The 15,944-nt window shown below is 36.4% G+C and overlaps 1 protein-coding gene across 2 annotated transcripts in view; it reads left to right on the top strand.

The window, feature by feature from the left end:
• LAMA2 (laminin subunit alpha 2) overlaps positions 1-15,944 on the top strand; it is a 661,080-nt gene that overhangs the window by 205,051 nt on the left and 440,085 nt on the right. For both annotated transcript variants that reach the window (XM_046006188.1, XM_046006187.1), the window contains exon 4: positions 9,538-9,780. In XM_046006188.1, coding sequence (XP_045862144.1) covers positions 9,538-9,780 — 243 coding nt within the window. The remainder of the gene's footprint in view (positions 1-9,537; positions 9,781-15,944) is intronic.

The raw sequence follows: 15,944 nt of genomic DNA, 5'->3' as shown, positions 1-15,944 counted from the left end.
AATATTTTTACCATTGTATGTTACAGACTTCTTTTCTCGGGCTGCTTTCAGGATTTTCTCTTTGTCACTAAGACTTGTCAATTTTACTATTAGGTGACGGGGTGTGGACCTATTCTTGTTGACTTTGAGGGGGGTTCTCTGCATCTCCTGGATTTTGATGCTTGTTCCCTTTGCCATATTAGGGAAATTCTCTCCAATGATTCTCTCCAATAGACCTTCTGCTCCCCTCTCTGTTTCTTCTTCTTCTGGAATCCCAATTATTCTAATGTTGTTTCGTCTTATGGTGTCACTTATCTCTCGAATTCTCCCCTCATGGTCCAGTAGCTGTTTGTCCCTCTTTTGCTCGGCTTCCTTATTCTCTGTCATTTGGTCTTCTATATCACTAATTCTTTCTTCTGCCTCATTTATCCTAGCAGTGAGAGCCTCCATTTTTGATTGCACCTCATTAATAGCTTTTTTGATTTCAACTTGGTTAGATTTTAGTTCTTTAATTTCTCCAGAAAGGGCTTTAATATCTCCAGAGAGGGTTTCTCTAATATCTTCCATGCCTTTTTCGAGCCCAGCTAGAATGTTCAGAATCGTCATTCTGAACTCTTGATCTGACATATTACCCATGTCTGTGTTGATTAGGTCCCTAGCCTTCGGTACTGTCTCTTGTTCTTTTGTTTGTGGTGATTTTTTCCGCCTTGTCATTTTGTCCAGATAAGAGGATATGAAGGAGCAAATAAACTACTAAAAGGGTAGCAAAGACCCCGGAAAAATGCGCTGTAACCAAATCAGAAGAGACCCCAAATTGTGGGGGGGAGAAAGGGGATAAAAACAGCTTCTGAAAAAAAAGAAAAAAAAAAGAAAGAAAAAAATTTAAAAAATAAAACAAATAAAAAAATATAAAAAAGAAAGAAAAATATATATATTTAGATGAACTAGTCAAAAAATGTTAAAAAAGAAAAGGGTAAAAGTTTTAAAAAATTTAGCAGAAGAAGAAAAAAAAAAAGAAAAAAAATTGAAAAAAGAAAAAAAAATTGAAAAAAGAAAAAAAAATTGAAGTAGCCGCAAGACTAAAGAATCATGGGGAGAAAGCCATGAGTTCCGTGCTTTGCTTTCTCCTCCTCTGGAATTGCTCTGCTGTCTTAGGAATTGAATCTGCTTTCTCCTTGATAGATGAACTTAGTCCTGGCAGGATATTTTGTTGATCTTCTGGGGGAGGGGCCTGTTGTAGTGACTCTCAAGTGTCTTTGCCCGAGGCGGGATTGCACCGCCCTTACCGGGGGCCGGACTAAGTAATCGGCTTGGGTTCGCTTTTGGGAGCTTCTGTTCCCTGAACGCTTTCCGTAGAGTTCCGGAGGATGGGAATGAAAATGGCGGCCTCCCAGTCTCCGGCCCGGAGGAGCCGAGAGCCTGGGGCCCCACTCCTCAGTGCGCCCCCAGAGGACAGCACCCAATCACTCCCGTATCCCCAGCCTCTAGCCGCGCTCCGAGCTCACCCAGCCCGCGACCAGTTCAAGGTAACCCCGAGCTGAGAGTTCAGTCCTCGGCTCTGTCTCTGCAGCCGGCTTCTCCGTTCTAATACCTGCGAGCTCTCCGACACTCCGACACCCCCGATCCTTCTGTGACCCTGCGGGGCCTGGGGCCACGCTGGCCCCGCGTGGGCTTCACCCCGGTTTAGCCCCTGGAGCAATGTCCCTCAGTGGAACAGACTTTTAAAAGTCCTGATTTTGTGCTCCGTTCCTCCGCCGCTTGCCGGGAGCCGGCCCCTCCCCCCGCGGTCTATCTTCCCGTCCTTTTAGATTCACTTCTCCGCCAGTCCTACCTTTCAGAAAGTGGTTGATTTTCTGTTTCTAGAGTTGCTGTTCTTCTTCTCTTCGCTCTCCCGTTGGATTTGTAGGTGTTTGCAATGTTTAGATAAGCTATCGAGCTGATCTCCTGCTACCTGATGTAGTCTCAGGCTGCTACTTCTCTGCCATCTTGACTCCTCGCCTTTCCCATGTTTTTTATTTTTGCCATTTTGATAGGTGTTAGGGGGTATTTCATTGTGGTTTTGACTTACATTTCCCTGATTATTAGTGATGTTGAGCATCTTTTCAAGTGTCTGTTGGCCATCCGTATGTCTGGAAAAAATGTCTAATCAGGTCTTCAGCCCATTTTACATTGTATCATTATTATTGTTGTTAGTGTTGAATTGTAGAAATTCTTTATATATTTCAGATATTAACCCCTTGTTGGATGTATCATTTACAAATATCTTCTCCTATTCAGTAGGTTGCTTTTTTATTTTGTTCATAGTTTCCTTGCTGACCAAAGCTTTTTTTTTTTTTTTTTGGTGCAATCACAACTGTTTAATTTTGCTTTTCTTTCCTTGCTTGGGGAGACCTATCTAGAAAAATATTTCTACAGCTGATATCACAAATCACTACCTATGTTTTCTTCCAGCAGTTTTATGATTTCAGGTCTCAGATTTAGGTCTTTAATCCTTTTTTTGTTTGTTTGTTTATTTTGTGTGTAATGCAAGAAAGTGGTCCAGTTTCATTCTTTTGCATGTGGCTCTCCGGTTTTCCCAGCACCATGTGTTGAAGAGACTTTTTCCCCTTTGTATATTTTTGCCTCTTGTGTCCTAGTTTAATTGACCATATGTGTGTGATTTATTTGGGGCTCTCTGTTCTAATTTATTGATTTATGTGTCTATTTTTGTGCTGTTAACATACTGGTTCAATTACTATAGCTTTGTAGTATGTCTTGAAATCTGGGATTATGAGACCTCCAGTTCTGTTCTTTCTCAAGATTATTTAGGCTCTGGGTAGTTTGTAGTTCCATGAAAGTTTTAGGATTATTCATTTCAATTCTGTGAAAAATGCTGTTGATATTTAAGTAAGGATTGCATTAAATCTGTGGATTTCTTTGGATAGTATGGACATTTTAACAATATTCGTTCTTCTAATCCATGAACATAGAATGTCTTTCCATTTGTTTTTCCATCCTTTCCAGGTAAATAGCAGTATCCTATATAACTGCAATTTTCTCCATGTTGCTTTTCTCATTTAATAATATATGCCCCCATTTAGTACTCTTACATCTCAGGTTTTCTTGGTTTTTCTTGCTTATTATTCTTCCAAGTCAACTTTAAGTCAACTTGTCCAATTCTAGGGAGAAAAGAAAAAATGTTTTTAATGAAAAAAAAAGAAATTTCTTAATATTTATATATAAATTTAGTAAGAGCTGAAAAGTAACTCATTATTTTCCAGAGCTAAAAGTTGAGGTTTTCCTTTTTGGAGAAAGAGGAAGAGAAGTCCTTCGAGTAGTTGCCCATGAATAGTTAAGCATTGATTAAAACCCCTTTAAAAACAATTTCAACATACAATTGAACATTTTATCTTCAAAGGATTACTGTTAGTCATTTAGTTAGATTATTGTTTCTTAGAAATTTAGTGTGGTAGTGTAATTCATTTTCAAATGTACAAATTAAATGTGAGTTTAATGTTAGTATATTAAAAAACCTGTTTCAGTTTAGTACCCAGGCTTTCTGTTTCTGTCATGATGCAGGAAGCACTTACCCCAAGTTGAAATCACACATTCGCTCACCTATAATTCATTAATCTGACACTCAGCAATTGTAGTATACACTGGGTGGGAGGGTAAGTGGAATAAATAGGCTCTAAAGGACCACTGAGTGACAATTACAAGTCATTTTAGTACATAAAACTACTGTAAATGAATTTGTCTGAAAGAAAGTATAAGCAGGCAAGGGGGGCATCCTTCTGGACTTCATCACATTACTCTAGGTTTAGTGAAGTTTGTGCAAATTTATAAGATACACAAACTTACCCAGAAAGTAATAATTACTGGTATTTCTAGGTTACATTTTTTTTAAGATTTTATTTATTTATTTGACAGGCAGAGATCACAAGTAGGCGTAGAGGCAGGCAGAGAGAGAGAGGAGGAAGCAGGCTCCCTGCTGAGCAGAGAGCCAGATGCAGGGCTTGATCCCAGGGCCCTGGGATCATAACCTGAGCTGAAGGCAGAGGATTTAACCCACTGAGCCACCCAGGCACCCCAGTTACATTTTTTTTTTAAGTTTAGAGCAACACTTAAAACCTTTGCTTTTTGGAATTTGATTTAAGCAAGGTCTAGTAATAGTATTATCAAAATCTGTAGAATAATCTCTTCAGAGCATTTTTAATACTATAATAAGATACTTCTCTGTGATTGCCTAGAAATTTTTGCTGGAGAGTAAGGACTTGGTTACCCATGGTATGATGACAGTGGGTTTTTTGAGTGAATCCTATATTGTACTCAAACTTTTGATGAACTCCCTGGATTCAGCCCCACTTTTTTATTCCTTCTGTTCATACCAGCCTCTGTGGGGTTCTCCCAGTCTTCTCCTGGGCTACATCAGACCTCTTTTGAGGTCTCAGGTCAAAGAGCAGATAATCATATGAACTGCATTTATCAACTCAAACACAGAGACATGTGTTCTATCTATAAAGCTTCCCAGATTATTCTAATGGATACTAAGCCTGGAAACACCTGATTCTTAGGACCTTTCTGGTTCTGAAATTGTGTAGCTCTCAATGCTTCCTGAAAGCCAATATACCTGTATAGATAAATGAGAGAACTTGACAAACTCATTAGTAGAACTAAGAATACAGATGAGTTTTTAAAATATATTAAAGTTGATATCACAGCATTTAGAAATGCCAAAATCCATAACATTGGCAAAAGCAGATGCTAGAATATGGCAAAACCTCCTCAAAATTAAGCAGTTTTGTGAAGTGAACAACAGCTATAGGAAGTACACAGACAACAGTGTGGGAGGGAGGCAGGGGGCAACAGTGAGCTGATGTAAGATAACCACATGTTGTCCTCTTCAGAGATTAGCAAAGAAAAAATGGAAGAGAGTAATTTAGGTCAAGTCCTACTAGAAGGGTGAAGTGTCATCCTCCATGGAGAGGGACCTGTATTAATATTTTTATAGCTTTCATGGGGATCAGGCCTCTAGGAAACTGAAGTTCTACGGTCTTGTTACATTATTAAGGAGCCATGCTTTGACCTAGCTCTCTTACCGGCATACCAGTGACATTCAAAAGTCTCAATAAAATTCACTAAATGTAGTACTCTTTGGTAGCATTTTCCTAGATCTGTGATTCTTCTGAACACAAAGCAGCTGGGATACAGTGGATTCCAGAGAGTCATTGCAAAAAATATTTGAAATAAAAATCCAGATCTAACAATTCCTGTGTTAGAGATTGGTTGTACATGTCAGACTTATCCACGTGGGTTATAGGTGAGCTGAGATATTCAGCAAATAGCCAGAGTTACTAGGTTGCTCACTTCAGTCTGTGAGGTTTCCTCTTTTACCCCAGTGCTATTCCAATGTCATCTTATCTCAGCCGTGATTGTAAAAAGCATTGCTACATATGGTGGTCATATATTACTTGTTAGTTTGGGACTGAAGGATTCTTCAGAAATATTTTGTCCTCCAATTCTGCTCTATGAGATCAAGTTCTTAATACTCTGTGCATGATAAAAGGAACATCTAATTTAATGCTGCATCGGTGAAGTAATTACATGATATTTTGCTAGGTGACATATGAATGGAATATGAAATAAAAAGCCGTTATCTCTGTTACAGTAAAATGTCAAACATTTGATATTATTTAAAAAGTTATTTGGATTTTTTTAAGGCATGAAGTTTGTAAAAAATGTCCACTAACCAAAAAAAAGTTGGGGTATTGTGTGTTGCAATATAAGGTTCATCGAAGCCTAGCTGTCATCGCATTTTTGTACTTCTTATAATGAGGCATTTGCTTTCCTTGTTGTACAGCACAGATTAGGGTTTTGTTCATCTGAAAAAAAAAGGTTTTATAATTACTGATTTTTGATGAGTCTTTATATGAAAACACAAGACATAATTAATACAAGTGACATAGGTACACGAGAGAATTATTCTACGAGGGTCATTAAAATTTTGTTGTACTTAGAACATCACTGTAAAATTTTATGCAACATTCTCTTATGCCTTCAAAGAATACTTCTATTCATTGTGTTTTCAATAATGCTGTCTACCACATTTCAAAAAGTTTATTCAAAATACTACATGCCAACTAATTTAATTAATTTTGCATGAAATGTGAAAGAGTCCATAGAAAATAAATGAAAAGAGGGATATTGTTTTGAAATGGGGCTCTTCTCTAATATTCTCTAAGGCAGTGCCCACTTTTCCATGTCACTTAATGCTGGCTGTTATATTGAATTATGGAGAGAATCTGTGGGGTTTCTAGTATAACTTTGTTTCATGGATTCCATCTATTATTCCAGAGCCACCACAGAAGTTCCGAAGTCATAAATCCACATTGTAGCTCAAAGAAAATTTGGCCTCTTCCTATATTTGCTTGCTGAACTGCTTTCTGATAAAGTTCTTTTTCAGTTACCTCAGTGTGTAGTTATTTTTATATTGTGTACCTATGATCCCTAAACATGCCTTGTTACTTCTCTTTTGGTTTTCTATTAAAAATACCTTTGTGCAATTTTTTTTTCTGAATGGAACCTCGCTAATTTAAAATATTTATATAGATTCTTTTCCAAAAACCATGCAGTGTTTTGTTTTCATCATCATCTCATTATGTCTTCCATGGTTTTGATGTTGGGAAATAAACATTGTGAAACAAGGGTAAAAGAGTTTAAGTAATTTTCTCGGCTCATAGAGACATACAATATGATGAACACCCAATGTCTTGGTTCCTGCCAGTGAGAAAAGATGCTGGTGTTGACTGGGAATCAAGATATAACAGGAAAAAATGTGTTACGCTAACAGAAGTAGCATGGTAATGTGTTGCAGAGACTGGGTATGCAACTAAATGTAATTAATAGTGAATGCCCACTGTTTCAAAAGAGTTATAGTAAGGATTGTAACATCTTCAAAGATATAAAGCTATAATATCTGCTCTTTAGGAGCTCACAATTAAGTTGTACTTCTTTTTTCTTAATCATTTTATAAACCTTGCCACAAATACTTTAGGATTACCAGAAATTGAGATCAGGGCTTTATGTCTATGGTAGAAAGAACTATCTCCACATTATATCAGATTAACCCAATTGATATGTTCCTCACTGAAGTTATATATAAAAAATTCCACATACCTCAGTTGTTGAATATGGAGAGTCTAAGAGAAATAATTCCTTATGAATAACACCAAAAATGCAGAAACAACAAATATATCGGATAAGGATGAATAGACTATGTTCCATCTTACTCCTACTCTTGTTCTTTCTCTGGTAGAGAATTTGGTTTTAATTGTTCTTTATTTTAAAAGTAACTTTATTGGAGCACCTGGGTGGCTTAGTGGGTTAAGCCTCTGCCTTTGGCTCAGGTCATGATCTCATGGTCCTGGGATCGAGCCCCGCATCAGGCTCTCTGCTCAGCAGGGAGCCTGCTTCCCCCTGTCTCTCTGCCTGCCTCTCTGCCTACTCGTGCTCTCTCTCTCTGTCAAATACATGAATAAAATATTTAAAAATAACTATATTAAAAACTAAGAGATATATTTTCACGTAAATATATACGTTATACGTTAATATAGCTAGATATTGGATGGAAAGTCAAATCTCTCCTCCCCTTGGAGTCCTTATTCTCAAATCTCAGAGGTGGTAATAGCTTTAACATGTACATGCATATTCTTCCACAAAATATCAAAGCACACACACATGTACATAGATATGTGTGTCTATTTGTACTTACACTTACCTGTGTCCCTTTGTAAATATAAATTCATAATATTTTCCACCTGGACTGATGGGCAATAAAACAGAACCATCAAAGCCTGGCCAATCCGAGCAGATGTCTTGGTGGTTCCTTGCTATACTGAGGTTCACAAGGTGGTTTCAGAGGAGAGGAGGCATTTGGGAGGCTTGGGCAACAGTGATTTACCAACAAGTACAGAAGTTTTACCTCAGAATTTTAATAAATACTTTTTCCACAACTGTGTCTAAAAGGCCAATACCAGCTCTATTTTCAATCATTTGATGGTTTATGTTTTCCCTCACAGTGCACCTGTGCCCATGTTCTTGTAAAGACCACAAAAGCCCAGCATCAGAGTTATTTGTGTTGCCCCTTCTCTACCAGGTTTTCATATTTTAAAGTTTAGTCCCTTGGAGTTGACCATGGACCATGGAGTTGACTGTGGACTACATGCATTCATGAAGATCTCATGTCAAAACTATGAAGCAGTTGAAGTTTATTTCTAGAACATTCCTTTCACAATTCCCTCTGTTGTCCAGTGGGTCCTTTAGTCAAATTTTAGCGGACCCATCCTCCCACTCAACCATTCCAGTGATTTTAATTATGCATAGCTCAATGTTTTTAGGCACCTCATATTTCATAGTATTTAATAAACAAAAACATATCATGTTGCTTTATTATTAGTGTACTTTTTATGTGTCTCTTCATTACAATATATTATCAACCCATGGATGGTAGGACTATAAATTAAACTGGTTTATATCTATCTTTCTACCCAGGGCATTGCATATAAATGTCACTCGATAATGTTTGTGCATTATTCCTTCAGACTACATTGGTTATGCACTATCACAAAGCATCTAGAATGTTTACTTTTTATGCCTTCATATTTTATGTAGATTTCAAAACAAAGGATTTTGCACATTCCATTCAATTGTCACTCCGTTGATACATAGTAACTTCATGTCTTTCTCTTTATTTTCCTTTTTTTAAAATACATATTTACTTCTTGTACAGAAAGTGTAATCACCCTTCACTTAAATGTTCCAGTTTCAATCTGCTGTCTGCAGATCTTAAAATTTCTTCTCCATTATTTCCCTTTTGGGGGTTGTAGAATAGTTGGCATTTGTTGAGTATTTACAAGTCCTTTGCCAGATACTTTGCATATATTATCTCACTTAGTACTATACTTATTACTTATCTTAATTTGTAGAAAAGGAAGCTAATGTTGGAAAAGTAAAATCATCTGTTCAAGGTCACATAAATGCTAAGACCACAATTTGAACACAGGACTGTGCCTCTAAAGCTCTGTGTTTTTTGTTTTTTTTGTTTTCTTCATAAGAGCACCTAATTCTACCTACGTGGTGCTTTTCTGAGGATTAGTTGATATCAGTGAATATATTTTCTAAACTCTAAAGCACTTATCCACACATGGAATTTCTAACTCATACTTTATACTTTCTAACACAGTAAGGTGAATAAATTGGTGTGTAATGAATGCTTTAGGTGATCACGATTATAATGGAATTTTAAAAATCAGATGAAATGATGTCAATGATTTGTTAGAGACCTAAAATCTAATCTTAACCCATTTCCTTTAAAGCCATGGCTGTCAAGATGAAACATCTCGTTTTAGCAAAAGGTATTAAACATGAACATGTGACAGTAAAATCATTTCAGGGAACATAATAGGGTTAAGGAATAAAATCTGAAATAAAATCTACTGTAGCAATAAGCCTTATATTTGCTAAAAAATGGCGAGAATTTGGAATTCAGAGTTGCCTGTTGTTGTCCTCACTTTTCCCCAGGTGTTCCAGATTGCATATGTGATTGTGAAAGCAGCAAACTCCCCTCGGCCTGGAAACTGGATTTTGGAACGCTCGCTTGATAACGTTGAATACAAGCCCTGGCAGTATCATGCTGTGACAGACACTGAGTGTCTAACTCTCTACAATATTTATCCCCGCACTGGACCACCATCTTATGCCAAAGACGATGAGGTCATCTGTACTTCCTTTTATTCCAAGATACACCCCTTGGAAAACGGAGAGGTAAGAGGAGAAAACTCACCATAAGTACATTTAAGTAGGCCTGTCAGAAAGATGTGAATATATTAGTAATTAATGTCAGGGAGATTTTAAAATAGGATTTAGCAGAAGTACGCTTAAATGAGTTATTAAATAAAAAAGAAAAACCCAAGGTGATTGGAATTTTAACTACCTTCATCCAGTATGTGTCTCCCAAACCTAATAAAGATCAGAAAAGTGGAAATGGGTTTAAGTGAGAAAGTCAATGATTAATTTCACATAAAGAGACTTTTTTTTGACAGTGAGATTACTAATAATTGGATAAAGACGAGATTTTCACAGAAGCCTTAGGTCTGTGTGTACTCTGGTCTCAAGATGGGGACAAAAGAGGTGAAATTTAGGGAGAAGTATAGTTGATATGAAGGGTCTAAGTGAAAGGGAATTCTGTTGAGTTTTGCATGTTTTTTCGTTCTCATCACGTAAGGCTAGAGTTGGGCTGTTGTTTGTTTGTTTGTGGTCAGACTTCTTACGTACTTAATTCAAAAGTGTTCAGCTTCTCTGTAGTGTCTCGGACCCTGCAGTTAAGATTTTACATTTACTCAAACCATGACTTCACGTGTTACCATCTGTGTGATCTTGAGCCAGTGACTGTAATCCCCTGTGCTTCAGTTTCATCTCCCATAAATTGGGAAAAATAATAATAGCTCTTATTTCATATGATCATTAAGAAAATTAAGTGAATCATTACATTTGAAGCAGTACAACAGTGTTGACAGACCTGTACTAAATGTTCTGTAACCATTAACTATTTTTATAGTTAAATAATAAGAAGAATAGCCATTATTGTTCATGGTAGTAGGAGTCAGTACTGCTCTCAAATACCCAAACCTTGACCTGGTGATTCTCTTGGATTCTCTAGTATTTCCCTAATTTGTCTCCCTTCAATAGGTGTGCTCTGGCTACTTTTGTCCTACATGCGTATATACATCTCAATTTATGCTCAAATCTGGTTGTTGCTCCTCACGTGTACACTGGAAGCTAGTATCATTTTTTATATTCACATTTCCAGTAAACCCATATTCATATTCTATTAGGCCCACATCAGCCAGTTGAGGGTTATCTTTTTCAACACTTTCCAGGAAGGTTAGATTTTTGACATAAATCGATCACATTCCCGTTTGGCACTATTATTCTATGAATGTATACTAGTGCCTCACTGTATTTCAAATTCCATGTTCAAAAATATCAGTTTCGGGAAAGAAAAATTCCAAATGGTGCTCTCAGCAGAAATTTCAATCTGCCAAATGACAAGGAGTCAAATGCAGTGAGTCAAACAGCTGTTCAACCTGCTTTGTGCCCAGAGGCATCCGGTTCCTGGCCAGACTGGCCTGAGTTTATGGGAGTAGGGAGGAAATGCAGAGAGAATATATTTGAGTTGAATTTTTATTATTTTCCCCCTGGATCTAGTGCTTACCAGAACTAATAATTATCTAATATTTATAAAGCAATTTTTTTCCTTGAAAAAAATGGTTCCATTCAAAAATTGGTTAAATAATATGAAATGTACCTACATGGATATGTAATCTACAAGTTTACATGCATAACCCCGAAGCATGCTCTCCCTACATTGATGGTGGTTCTCCATCCTTTAGACCATGTCAGTCTGCAACATGGAACAAATACATTGTTTGTTTGCTTAGCTGGCTATATTGTTTTCACTCCTAGACACTCACTAGAAACCACTTGGCAATGATGGCTATTAGGAACAAGTTACTCAAATTTCTCCATGACATTTAAGTCTATTTCTTTCTCATAAGAAAGTGGATGTTAGGAAAAGAAAGTAATTCAAAATATTTAAAATGCAGTGGTAGTATTTAAGACTAAGAATTAAATTCAGACCTCTCCTAAAATACCTGCCTCAATATATATAGCTTACTCTGTGAAATATGTTATTTTTGGAATAAATGGATCCAGCGAAGGTAGGTAAGATACATTCTTCCAGCTCACTGATTAAAAAAAAACTGAGATAAGCATCCAAGTATCTAGGCACCCTGACCTTCCAGACTGATGTTTCTTACATACTCTAGTAAGACTGGAAGTTGGTTTCTTTTTTCTTTTTTTTTTTTTTTTTAAGTTGGTAATTGATAAACTCATGAGTTTAGAGGAGATAGAGATGCTGGATCCAGGGCATGTAGAAAGAGTCCTAATTCTGATTTGGACTAATTCATAATATGGAAGAACGCATATGAGATTAGAAAACTGGGTTCTGGTCTTACGTCTAGTTTTTGTGGGATCTTGGGCTGGTCACTTAATCTTTCTGAGACTGTATTTCTTTAATACACGAATTAGTTTAATATATAAATTGTCCTAGGACATCTTTGTGTTTTAAAGTAATACAGTTTTGGATATCATCTACAATATAACATGTGGAAATATTATAAAATTTTTGGATGTTGGCCTCCAATATTTCCCAGACCAGTGACTGTGAAATAAATCTTACTATTATTAACTTTTCCTTGCAAAATGATGCTTTTTAGATACCACCTGAAATATAATTATTAGTGCTTATGTTCAAAACTTCCCAGAGAAGTGAAGTCATACTCAAGTTAGAAAAACAAACATACAAATCAGTAAATGCAAAATATATGTGTGGTGGGTGGGTGTGTGTGTGTGTGTGTGTGTGTGTGTGTGTGTGTGTGTGTGTGTATCTCCTACAACAGATATGTTTACAGAGAATGACAAACTTCCCCAGGTGAGCCAGGGGAAGATCACTTCTCAGAATATAGGTAAGCCAGAAACAACTTTTGGTATCTCACAATTTCGAGGCCAGTATGCAAATTTATTTTCAAAATGGAGTACGGGTTAAACTAGGCATATAACAGAGTTTACCTCCAATGTTGATGGATATTTTTATTAGGTATAGAATTGTAGGGTTATAGCTTTTTCTCTTTTAGTACATTTGTTTGTTTTCTGGTTCCCACTGTTAATATTAGAAAAGTTATCTATTGCGTAATTATCTATTTTCTGTTTTCTTTGATTTCTTTAAAGATTTTTATCTTTGTTTTTCAGTAGTTTTATTATGATGCTCCAGATATGCACTCCCCGATACAATAGTCACTAGCCATGTGGAGTTATTTAATTTAGATTTCATTAACTCAAATAGAATGAAAACTCAGGTCCTCAGTTGCACAACCACATGTCAGGTGCTCAATAGCCTGATGTGACTAGCAGCCACCACACTGAATTATGCAGAATAGAACATTTCCATCATTGCACAAAATTTTGAGCAGCACTGATATAGATACCTTTTTATAACTGCATTAAGATTTATTTGGTTGGTATATTTGCAAAGTTACATCTTTCATTAGCTCAGGATATAATTCAACCATTAACTCTCCAAATACTTTTCCTTTTCCTTCTGTAAATATAGTTAGTAATCTTGGAACTTATCCAAAAATACAGTTAGTAATTTGGAACTTATCACTGTATATCTTACACTGTCTTTTGTATGCACTCATCCTTTTGGCCTTCATTCTTCATTTTAGATATTTTCTCTGGCTTATTTCCAGTTCACTAATTCTCTCTTTAGCTATATAAAATTTGGTATTAAAACTATTAATAAGATTCTTAACTTCATTTATTACATTTATCAGTTCCAGTTTTTTGTGTTTTTTGGGGGGGGGTTATTTTTTATATTTTTATTTATTTATTTATTTGACAGAAAGAGAGGCAGCAAGAGAGGAAATACAAGCAGGGGGAGTGGGAGAGCAAGAAGCAGGCTTCCTGCTGAGCAGGGAACCCGGTGCGGGGTATGTGGGGCTCAATCCCAGGACCCTGGGATCATGACCTGAGTCAAAGGCAGAGGCTTAACAACTGAGCCACCCAGATGCCCCATAGAATTTATCTTTGTTTCATTTTCAAATAGTTTAGCATCTAGTTTTATATTGAAATATTATATTTATAGATACATATTTAAAAAGACTATATCTACATTTTTAGTATTCTATCTTTATCTCATTGAACATAAAGTGACAATTACTTAGGAGTTTTTATTTGATAATTCTAATATCTGACCTCTGTGAATATCTGTTATCTGATCTGATGTTTTTTATGATTCTTACATCCTCAAGTTTCTGATTATTTTTGCATAACAGAAGTTATATTTTAAAATGTGTATGTAGAAATAATTTGAGGCCTAAGATATTGTGAGGATTTTCTGATGCTTCTGCCAGGCAATGGCAGTATGGATGACCTTAATAAATATCAGATGATTTTACTCATGTGCAGAATTTAAGAAATAAAACAGATGAACATAGGGAAAGGGAAGGAAAAATAAGTCAGAATCAGGGAAGGAGACAAACCATAAGAGACTTTTAATTCTGGGGAACACACTGAGAGTTGCTGGAGGGGCAGTGGGTAGGGGATGGACTAAGTGGGTGATGGACATTAAGGATGGACTTGATAAAATGAGCACTGGGTGTTATATGCAGCTAATGAATGACTAAATTCGACTTCTGAAACTAATCATATACTATAAGTTAATTAAATTGAATTTAAATAAAAAATGTAAAAAAATACAGTTTTAGTGAGTAAAATTCCTAGGACATAGATGATTCAAAGCTGTGCTGTAACCCTGTAACAGCTGCTTTAATTCCAGTTTACTTAAGGCTTCCTGTTTTTGGAATCTAAACCAAAGCCTGTGGGATTTACCAAGTCCACCCGTACAAGTCCTGTCTTCCTAGTACACTAAGGCCGACAAAATGCTGCTTCCTCTCTCAGCCATGCCTTCTAGACAGGGAAATGCTCACCAGACAGAAGCTGTCACAGTATACCAATGACCTCTTTAGACATCTTTCTTCTTGATATTGAGAAGGTGATTTTGTACCCTCTTGGTAACTCCCTAATGACTTTAAGTAAATGTTTTGACATTTTTCTCCGCTTGGTCTAGCTGTTATCATTGGGTATATTAACCCTAATTACAGATTCTACCATAAAAAGAAACATAGTCTCATATGCGTTTTTTAAAAAAATATTTTGGAATCATTTTAGATTTACATAAATGTAAGAGGAGCATAGAGAATCCCCATGTCTACTTTACCCTTACAAAGCTATCATGCATCTGTCAAAACCAAGAAATTAATATTGATACATTACCTTGATACACTGATTCATGATTTCATTCATGTTATCATTAATGTCTTTTTTGTTTTCTGGGATCCAATTTGGGATATCCAACTGAATTTAGTCATTGTGTCTTCTTATCCTCCTCTGATATATGAAAATTTCCTAATCTTCCCTTATTTTTCCCTATCACTTTTTTAAAAATATTTTTATTAGCATGTAATGTATTATTTACGCCAGGGGTACAGGTCTGTGAATCATCAGGCTTACACATTTCATAACACTCACCATAGCACATAACCTCCCCAGTGTCCATAACCTAAAGACCCTCTCCCTACTCCCCTACCTGCCCGGCAACCCTCAGTTTGTTTTGTGAGATTAAGAGTCTCTTATGGTTTGTCTCCCTCCCAATCCATCCCTATCACTTTTAAGAAGACTGGTCAAGTGTTTTGTGACGTATAATTCATTTTGCATTCTCTCATGTTTTCTCATGATTAAACTGGGCTTCTGAGGAAGAATATCACAGAGGTGAAACAGTTTTTTTCACTGTATCATGGCTATTTCTTTGTATTTGTACATCTTTTGTCTATTTCCCTTTTATTGGCTTATGAGTCTTACTGTGATTTTGTTTTTGTTTTTTTGTTTTGTTTTGTTTTGTCTTTTCGAAAGAGAAAGGTGGGGAGGGGCAGAGAAAGAGAGAGCATCTTAAGCAGGCTCCATGCCCAGTGAGGAGCCTGATGCAGGGCTCAGTCTCAGGTCCCTTGAAATCATGACCTGAGCCAAAATCAAGAACAAGACGCTTAACTAACTGAGCCACCCAGGCGCCCCAGTCTTACTGTGCTTTTAGGTAGATTTTTATTAGTCTCTAAATATTTGCTATGACTGGAAATACATTTTTTTGACTAAGCATTGGTGATCATTTGCTTCCAGTCCGTCACAGTACCCTTTAAATACAAATTTAAGTCAGAGAATAAGAGAAGTAAGAACAAAGTATTTTTAAGACCCACCCATGAAACAAGGCATTATAAAATAAACATATCTTAATTTTATCACACTAATTAAGTAAT

Source organism: Meles meles, chromosome 5 (assembly GCF_922984935.1).
Source record: "Meles meles chromosome 5, mMelMel3.1 paternal haplotype, whole genome shotgun sequence".
Lineage (NCBI taxonomy): Eukaryota > Metazoa > Chordata > Mammalia > Carnivora > Mustelidae > Meles > Meles meles.
This window is presented reverse-complemented; position numbering and strand designations above follow the sequence as displayed.